This window comes from Camellia sinensis, chromosome 10, assembly GCF_055761805.1.
Source record: "Camellia sinensis isolate YWXY chromosome 10, ASM5576180v1, whole genome shotgun sequence".
Lineage (NCBI taxonomy): Eukaryota > Viridiplantae > Streptophyta > Magnoliopsida > Ericales > Theaceae > Camellia > Camellia sinensis.
In genome coordinates, this window is record NC_138970.1 from 25,183,784 (window position 1) to 25,193,894 (window position 10,111).

The following is a 10,111-nucleotide window of genomic DNA, read 5'->3' on the forward strand; positions in this document are numbered from 1 at the left end:
TGACCTAACCAACAAGTCCATTAATAACACATCAAATAAAAACAATCACAAATTCAAAACAATCTCATCCTCTCCTACCTTTACAAGAAATAATTGACAGCTCATAATTTCCATAACTCATCACAATATATCAGAAAGACAAAAAAAGCAATGATAATTTAGACAATGCAACGATAATTTAGATTCTCCGGCTTACTTTGCAAAATACACGAAAACAAGTGCCAGAAGATACTCCAAATCCCACCCGGGGATCATCTGTGCAGAACCAAATCATTCTCAAGAAATGGAGAAGGCGCTATGGACCGCTCTTCACCAAAAGACTTAAACTTACCAATTGCAGATCATCAGATAAATTAGACAAAGCGGCTTCAACTACCGGGTAATTCCTGAAAATCCCAAAAAAGAAAAAAAAACATCTTGATTGCCGGAAGTGAAAATGTTCGAAGTCCAGAGGAGTTGTTCAATTCTGCCACCATAACTTAACTTGAAGTATTGATCTCCTTCCCATGATCGTCCTCGTTAATATGTCTCTTCAACCTTCTTAGCCAAATACCGTAATCCATAGGATACGGAGTCCCACATAGACTATCAACGTAATCTGCAAATGCCTTCAGGACAGCGGATATGTCCCCTAGCTTCTGTTGAATCAATCTTTTCGACCAAGAGTTTTCCCTCCATTGTAGTGCCCCTTCGACTGAATCCAAGTCTGGCAAATCCCCACCAGTACAAAAGTAAAGCAGATAGACCAGGCTCTCTGCATCAGAAGCCGAGCACAACTTCCCCTCCTGAAGGACGTAAGTCGATGAGAAATGAAGATTCATAGCTGGGCGATCTCTCTCTTCTAAAATTGCGTGCCCCCATCCAATAAGGACGTAATAAGGCTGCCTCAAGCCGGATCTCACACAAATTATATTCTCGGGTCTGATGTCTCCGTGTCGAATTCCAGCAGAAGCTGCAGTTGAAAGTGCAGACAAGCAATCATGGCAACACCGAATAGCCTCATCTCGACCAAATTGGCCGGCTCTTACCATGTCAGCAATGGTTTTCCCAACTGGACTTGTCACAAGAATTGGGGTCCCACACAAAGGATTGACACAGTTGCCACCCGAGCTCGGTCTCCGACACTTACCCTGGTGAACTATCCTACCAGAAGCGCTCAATTGTGGCAGATACTTATCAGACAGACCCTTTTGTTTCATAACAGTCAATATTTTAGTCTGCCTCTGAACTTGATACCACAACTTCATATCTTCCCATGCCGGTTCCATCTGAGAAGGATGTGAACCAATATACAGAAACAGATCATTTCCCGGATCTTCGACAGGAGATGCAATATAGTACGGAATTTCACCATCATCCAGAACTTCATTAATCTGATAACCTTTTTGATAATCTGAATCCTCCAACCATAGAACTGACCCTATTTCCATCTTCATTGACTTTGCAGAGTCCATTATTTGGACGGATTCCTCCTGTACTTCAACAATTTCAGGAGAAACACTACGCTGCTGAAACTGGAACAACCCGTTTCCGTTCACCCGGGTATCACCCAACTGTCTTTCGGATCTTCTTGTTTGGAGACGACAACTGTGGTCGGCAGCTAAATCTTCAACCGAGTTCTTGGGCATTCCGGCATATTGTGCGAGACAATGGAAAGTTGCGAAAAGCACTTGTAGAGCACCAATATCACCCCAGTTGGCATTTCCAAGCTTGTTCCAGACCCTATCAATGGGGGAAACTGAAATTCGTGAATAACTTTTTATCCACTCAGCAGCGCATCCGTAAACATTATTCACATCACACTCCAATTTATTCACATCTCCTTCAACTTTTACAACCCCACCATATTGAGAATCAACAAGAAGAACAAAAACAGAATTTGAACTAGGAGAAACATTTGATCTACTGAGTCTTCTTGATAATAAAATACGAACAGCAAAAAATAGAGCTTCACCTATAACCGACGAAAAGGACTTCTGGTCCCTCTCCACTGCAAGGCTTCCAATATCAGGCCTCAAAAGTGCTACTTCAAGAATATCCTCCCACTTCCCATGTGGGTGTCTCGGGTTTTTTAGCATTATAGCTGTGGCACAAAGACCTCCAAGTTTCCCATTAGCAATTGCCTTCTCAGCTTGGTAGAATTTCAAGTTTGCATCATAAAGACAGGCAACGTAGAAAGGCATAGGCCCATCCTGACTCCAAAAGGCCTCCCACAAGCTCTTTACACTCGTGTGTAAAAAATCCTCAATAGCAAGATAAGCAGTTGCTTCCACAGCACCTGATGTCGAAGCATAAACAGCACTGGGCATTCGAATCAGCTGCTGAAAGGATACCCCTTCCAATGCATAATCAAACTTTTGAAGATCTATCAACTCAAAAGGAACATCGAAAGCAGTTGTTTTATTTGATGACTGTTCTGTAATTTCTTCAAACCAGTTCTCAAGGTTTGCGGTCAGGATTTCACTGTCCACAAATCTATGAAGGAACTCCTTCCAATTCTGAGACTTACCACTTGACGAAACACTGGATTTTTTTGTCCCAGACCCTACTGATTCATGATCCGGGGATCCACCTGTCAAATAGTATATATAAGATATTTATCAAAAATATATATATATATATATATATAAAATAGTATATATAAGATAGATCTGTCAGCTACTTTCTTCGAATATTTTATTTATTTATTTTTTTGCAACACACACAAACACAACACAATATTAAAAACAACATGCCAGCAAATCATATTGTGGCTAAGTATGAGATGAAGCAATTCCACGCAATGTTTCTGAACCTGGGATGTTCACTATATCAGCAGTTCAACATAAGTACAAGACGTCAAAATAAAAATACTATGAATGAATTATCTAACAAAACGAAATGATAAGTTTGCAATTTTTTGGACATGAGTTGTAGAGGTCACTTGTAGGTAGGACTAGAATGTTCTAGTTACTAAAGGTTTACCAGTTTCCTATTTGTCAGTCTCTTATTAGAATTAGGAGAACTCTAGAAACCTATGAATTTGCATGCATTCTTCTTTTCTTTAGATTTAGAGAATTGAGTTTAATGAATTAGTAATTGTGTTTTTTATTTTCTCTTTTTGGTTTGCATAACCCTTTGATAGGATAAACCTCTGGTCTTTCTCCCTCTTCACAAGAACTTTAATAAGTAATAGCATAGGAAACTGCACATTCAGTGTTCACAAATCACAAGAACAAGTTCTATTGCTAAATCGTCAGTACCTCTCTCAAGAATTTTGCTACAGCAAGGAAAGGCTGTAAATTTAAGGTTCCATATGCTAGAAGGATGGTTCTAGAGTTAATAGACCAAAAGGAATTGAATTTGGCTTGATTCAAAAAGTTAGAGCTAGCTTGTTAACTTTTCAAGAGGGAGCATGCTATAAGTTCTGGATAGCAACTATTTTAAAGGGTTCAGGAGACAAATCAATGACCAAAAGGTAGGAAAGGGGTTTAACATGGTAGTGGTTTGTAGCTGAACTTGGGTTTGTGCTAAGGCTTTAAACAGTAACCAGCGAACAATAACTTAAGAATTTCGGGAAGAGAAAAAAGAGGAGAAGGAGAAGAGAGAGAAGGGCTTCACCCTTGCAAAGAATAAGAAAAATAATACAAAACACAACCCAAATTCTCATAACTCAAAACTTCATTGAGTAGAAGAATTTTGCCATATTTATAGTGCACTAGACCTTTCCTAATTATATTTGGATTAAGATTCAAGTATAGGAAACTTCAGCTCTTTGATTACAAGATTATTATCTGCATCAATATCATCTAGACATATAGAAAAATATATATTACAATCCAAAAAACATCATCACAAAAAATTAAGACCCATGAATTTATACACACAGCCAAACTAGAATCAACAAAGTAACTTAAACTAAAAAATTAGGGCACCAAACACTACGAAAGACAGTTTGCCTGGGGTTAAAAATGCATCTTGATTATGGTGGGGCCCCATATCCTTCACCCTAGGCTTTCAAAGCCTTTAAATATTTTCAACAATTCAAATGGACGTGACATCAATATAATTGAGGCTGATAAGCAAAGAGTAAGATGGTGAAAGAAGGGAACAAAATCCTTCAAAACCTTGAAAGCAACTGCATAAAAAGCCAGTAGTGGTGCTTCTTGTTGAATACCTTTTCTTACTGAATTTACAAAAGCTAGCTCCTCCACAGTATTCTTCTATCTACATCTTTAAACAGGCCACAGAAACCAGAGAGTTCATTGTAATCCATCCTCCACATTTCTAAGACTAAGAACAAACTCAAACCTCACAACAAGTATACATAACTTTCCAGAGTCCCACCTAACAATGACACCGCGTGCCATTCCATCACCCCCAAACCAACCCAATCCGCCCACCACCCTCATCCCCCCCAAAAAATTTTTTTTGATCAACAAAGTAAAATTTTCATTAAAAATATGATATTAAAGGTTTTTGGAAATGAAATGCACAGAACGAGATTGAGAGAGACCAGACTCCCCTACTACTGCTACTCGTATCCACACAACCAATCTCACAGCCTCACGATTTTTTAAAGTTTATAAGAACAAAACCCACCCCCCCAAATAATAATAATAATAATAATAATATCAAATCACCACCTCTACTGCCCATGACATCAATTTTGGTTTCCTACAAAAACACCTTTTAATTTTTCAATAATGCTCTCTTGCTCTCTCAATGCTCTCTTGTCCTGGGTTATTAAGAACCCTCACATACCAAAACAGAACACAGCTTCATCCAGAAACTATAGAGATATTTGCAAACTCCCCCACCCCCAACCCCCAACCATTACAACCAAAAAGGTTCCTTTCCCCCACTATCATTACTAAGACTTGTCCGTCTCCACTTCTTCACTGCTTTAGCATGTGATCACCATCTCCACAAATCAATGCCTATGGTGGGTCCATTGAGATTTAGAGAAGTTAATTTTTACAAGATGATCACTTTTATGCAACCTTTCTAATTTAACAATGCTGATGGAAAAACCATCCATGCATTCTTGATATGGAATGAAATTTCTAGAACCGTTTTTCAGAAGGGTGATTGACCCATAAATCCCAAAAGGTGAACTTGTGGATCAATCAGTCCCAACTTTATTTTAATGAACACGGAAGTCCCATTGAATGGGAATTGACACATTTACCCATGTGGTTTACTGTATTAGCCATGTTTGGAAAATAAACTACCCACGTTTAGCCATGTTCTATATTAGTCACGTTTGGAAATCCACTAAGGGCCATGTTTGGAAAATACACTAGCCAGGTTTCACATTTGGAAAAAGTACACCGAGAGCTTTTTTATTGTTCCGTATTAGCCACGTTTGGAAAAAGTACATTTCACGTTTGGAAAAAGTACATTAAGGGCTTTTTTATTTGTTCTGTATTAGCCACATTTAGAAAATACACTAGCCAAGTGTATTTTCTAAACATGGTTAATACAAGACAAATAAAAAAAAGTATACTACGAGTTTTTTTATTTGGGCCAATACATTAGCCACATTTGGAAAAAAGTACACTAGGGGCTTTTTTATTTGTTTTGAATTAGTCAGGTTTAGAACATACACTAAGGGTTTTTTTATTTGTTCTGTATTAGCTACGTTTAAAAAATGTATTTATGTCCTACAATCCACCCCGGAAAGATTATGTCCATATTAGTTATTTCCAAAATGTGCACAACAACCCAATGTGATTGAAGGAATTCAAAATCCCTGGTAAAATGTGCCAACCCAATTAACGAAGGGGCAAAATTGTCACCAAGTCCATACCACGTTTCTCTTCAAGACCTGCTGGATCACATTCCCAACCTAATAGGAATTCATGGTGTATTATAAAAAACGAAGGAACATTCAGATCAAAACTCCCCAAATGGGATTTTCTATAATTTTCCCTTCTCAAAAACACAGTAAAGATTTATTTAGAAGCAAATATCATAAAATTAACAATAAAATTTGCAATGCTAAGATTAACTAAGCATGTTGAAGCCACAATACACATGTCAATATCAATATATACAAAGATAGGCATGTAGAGACAAGCCTATGCACTTTTAGTTCACGGCTAAGTAACCCAAACTTAGGCAGCGCCAAGAAAAACTCTCTGGGAAATTCAAATCTTATGACAATTCCTTTTTATTTATGAAAAAATTTGAATGAAGCAAGGAATCCAACTCATCAACTACAGTTTGGCTCCTCGTCTACCAAGAAAAATGAAATCTTAGCAACAAAGGTGTGATGCCATATATGTTGCATGCCTAAATAAGCACATAGGCTGTGGAAGTATAAAGTGAAGGCTAAGGGTCCCACAATCATCAAGAAACCCCTTTGGTTTGAAGTGGACTTGCCATGTTAATGTTTAGGTCTTCTATTTACAATTATTCTAAACTAGTATTGTGATAGAGTTTTTTCATTTATGTTTTCTCTATCTTAATTTGACTAACAAAATGGCCTTTGATAGAACTGCGTGGAGAAGAAGGATTCATGTAGCCGACCCCATTTGAAGGGACTTAAGGCTTGATTTGGTTTGGTTTTCTCTATTTTTAGGAGCTGGGAGTTTGTTGGTAATTCCTGAATTTACTGACTATGGTTCTAGTATGGATCCATGGATCTCATTTTCGGTCAAGTTATTAAATAGGTCACTACATATGGGTTTTCTAATGTCTAGAACAACCTCAGCAGTCAAAAAGGTAACAGTTTCCGATGTGAGGTCGTAGTCATATCTGGGGTAGGATTAGAAATCACAGTCATAGTTGGAGAGTAGTATTGGACACAAGATCATATACACCTATGAAATCTTTAGATGCTATCAGAGTTGAGTCTTAAAGAATTTGTTATCGGGTTTTGTGTGAGATTTGCTTAGCCCTTGCAAGGGTAAGACCTAATACTCTATATCCAGATTTTAAAGCTAGCTACTGTTTTCAAACCTAAAATCATCCTTAACTAGCCAATTAAGCCCTGCAGCAATACTTAAATCTAACAACCATAACCTCCACCAAACAAGAAAAGCCCCAGAAGACCAAAGTTCAGCCACAAAACTCTTCCACATTAAGACCTAATAAATGCTAAACTTAAGACCTAATACATGCTAAACTCAACCCCTATCTTTGACCTTCTATTTAACCCCAAAATTCACAGTTTGGTTGTTGTCCAGACCTTTAGTACAGCAAATTCACAGAGAAACCAGCAAGCTGAAAGTTTGAAAAATCAAGTTGGTTCTTCACTTTTTCATCTACAACCCTGCACTCCTATTATTTAAAACCCTAATTCCACATGTTTTATGCAACGTTTTTCCCAACATAAAATATTCATAAGGCTGTCATATTTTGAGCATTCAAAGTTGTCATATATCTAAATGTCAGGAAGCTGTAAGCCTAAAAGCATGCTAATATTTGCTATGCCAAAATTGCAGCACCTAAACCACAAAAGAACTAACAGTGTTGCATGACAAAATTGAACATGACTTATTATTCATATTTACCCACATGTGAAAATATCATGTAGACTGTAGAATAAATTATCAAGAAAGAATCTTTTGATAAGGAATACAAAAGATTATTCTTTATTTTTGTACTAGTTATGAGCACTCACAACTTAGTTATGTAGCACCTGCTGCCTAACATTAGGGAACCTCTCTTCCCACCCAAAAAAAATTTGTCCAATCTACAACACACCAAACTGTAAACATAGCATTAGACAACAGAGGATGAATCAAGCAACAATCTCCACAAAATGCAACAAAGTTTTACATGCTTCTGGTAACCCTATAACCATTAAGTTTTTTTTTTAAACAAATTTAATAACGTTGAAATCACCTCCCACACACCAATTGGGCTAGCATAATAGGCCAGCTAATTCATCCCACAAAGCTTCCCTACATCTTTGACTATTGTGATCGTAAAGACGTGCTAACCACCACTCACTATTATCAGAGTTCCAAAACCTAACTGACACTAAAAACAGATCTCACATCCCATATAATCAAAACTCCCCCTGACATGCTACAAGACAGTAAAGCAGCCCATCTCCTACACCTCAACCCCCAAATTCTCTTAATCAACTTCTTATAAAATTCTTCAATTTTTGTTTCTTGAAAAAATAACAATGCCCTAAAATTATTGATTCTTTAAAGAAGCACTCCATATTTTGTCTTTAGTATAAAAATTATGCACGACACCATTTTCAATACACACTAAATGACTAAATTTGGAGATTAATGATAAAAAAGAAGAGTGCCAATAGCAATCCTCTAAAATTGTTGATTCTTTATAATGCTATGACAAATTATAGTTAGCTTTTCTAACTTTTGCAAATAAACATTTGGAAAAAATGAATAATTCTTTTTATTTTTTTAGCTAGGGTTATGGTATAATCCTACACTAACAAAGAAATTTATGTGATTGAAGGATTTGGAAAATATTGAAACTAGTATGGCCTATGTTACACAGACTGTTCAAAATAAACCAAATACTCGTGTCAAACACCTAACACTCGGACAAGAGTATGAAATATGTGTTAGATACTTTTTAATGGACACTTCTTATATAATTGTGTATAACATTATTATTATATGTACATATTGTTGTATAATTACTAAAATATTTTTTTGACATTGTAAGTTACTTATTGCACCATTTTATCTCATATATTTGATTAAAAATATGAAAATATAAATTTTTTTTTTGCCAAGTCCATGTACGCTTAAATTTATGGTTCGATGAGTCCGACCTCTAGATACATATCTGCATCCGACAATCGTACCTGAGTCCATGTAACATAGTGTATGGCAGCATGGAATCCAAACATTGGATATGCTGATAATTTTTTTAAAAGAAAATCCAAATCTTGAATATGAAATGGGAAGATATCTCACTTAAAATTTTGAACTAAAGTGGCTTCCAATTCCCATGGTGCCAAACACAGAGTAATATAATTTTTTTGAAACTTGGAATTGCCAAGGTGTTGTTCCCATTACAAGATGACTCTGCACAGATTCCAAAATTGGCAACAATAATAAGCGTCTGTTCCTATTACAAGATAACTCCGCACAAGAAATGCAATAGTGAGTTCTTTGTTTTCCTTTTTTTTTGGATGCAGAAACAATTTTAAGCTACTTTGATATTCAAAGAAGCAGTAAATAACTACATGTGTAAATAAATTTCTTAATTCGATGTTTAAACTACAAAAGCAAATCAAGACAAGTATATTTACCAAAAACATATCACAAACCCTAGATCAGGAAAAGGAACAAGTATACCTAATCGGAGATAATAGAGAACACCATATCATAGCTGATAATCTTCCAATTCTGGGTAGTAGCATATCATACCATTCTTAAAATTCTGCGAATTGTACCCACTACAACATACATTCGTAAAGGACTATATTCACCAAACACATTTACTCCAAAAATCAAGTGAATTACAGAAAAAATTATCGACCCACTTACATTCATAAAGAAATATATTCACCAAACACATTTACTCGGAAAGTCGAGTGAATTAGGAAAAAAAGAAAAGGTATGCCCAATCGGAGACAATAGACAACATCCCATCACGGCTGATATCAAACCATACTTCAAATTCAGCGAATTGTACCCAATTCACCAAACACATTAACTCAGAAAATCAATTGAATTACGAAAAAAGAAAAGCTATGCCCAATCGGAGATAGTAAAGAACATCCAATCACAAACCGTTCATAAAATTCAGAAAATTGTACCCACTACCCACTTACATTCATAAAGAAATATATTCATCAAACATATTTATTTCCGAGAAATCGAGAAAATTACGGAAAAATAACAAAAATTCAGTTGAAGAAAAAGAGTCAATTAGTGTCAAAAGAGAGAGAACAATTTAGGGTTTAGAGATAGATAGATATACCTTCCATCACGGAGAGCCGAAGAATTCAATAGATTCAGATCTTAGACCAAGAAAAAACATCACATCTGAGTCCTCTGGCAGTCGATCACTCGGCTCAAAATCTCCGGCAGAGTAAGAAATCTCTCTCTATCTCACTCTCTCCAATAAAAAATACTACCTTTAAGTTCACTAGCTCAGAGTACATGTATGACATATTTTTGGATAAATT

The 10,111-nt window shown here is 36.3% G+C and overlaps 1 protein-coding gene across 3 annotated transcripts; it reads right to left on the reverse strand.

Annotated features, from left to right (window-relative positions):
* On the reverse strand, positions 1–10,111 carry LOC114276550 (Protein kinase superfamily protein). 3 transcript variants are annotated; one of them, XM_082893209.1, is made up of 3 exons: positions 9,904–10,073; positions 9,276–9,360; positions 1–2,572 (listed from the first exon to the last, which is right to left on the reverse strand). In XM_082893209.1, the coding sequence occupies exon 3, from the start codon at positions 2,307–2,309 to the stop codon at positions 480–482; it is 1,830 nt and encodes a 609-aa protein (XP_082749335.1). In that variant the 5' UTR covers positions 2,310–2,572; positions 9,276–9,360; positions 9,904–10,073; the 3' UTR covers positions 1–479. The 3 variants fall into 3 exon arrangements, with proteins under 3 accessions (XP_082749335.1, XP_082749337.1, XP_028074130.1); XM_082893211.1 differs by lacking the exon at positions 9,276–9,360 and adding an exon at positions 7,610–7,696 and having other exon boundaries at positions 9,904–10,070; XM_028218329.2 differs by lacking the exon at positions 9,276–9,360 and having other exon boundaries at positions 9,904–10,111.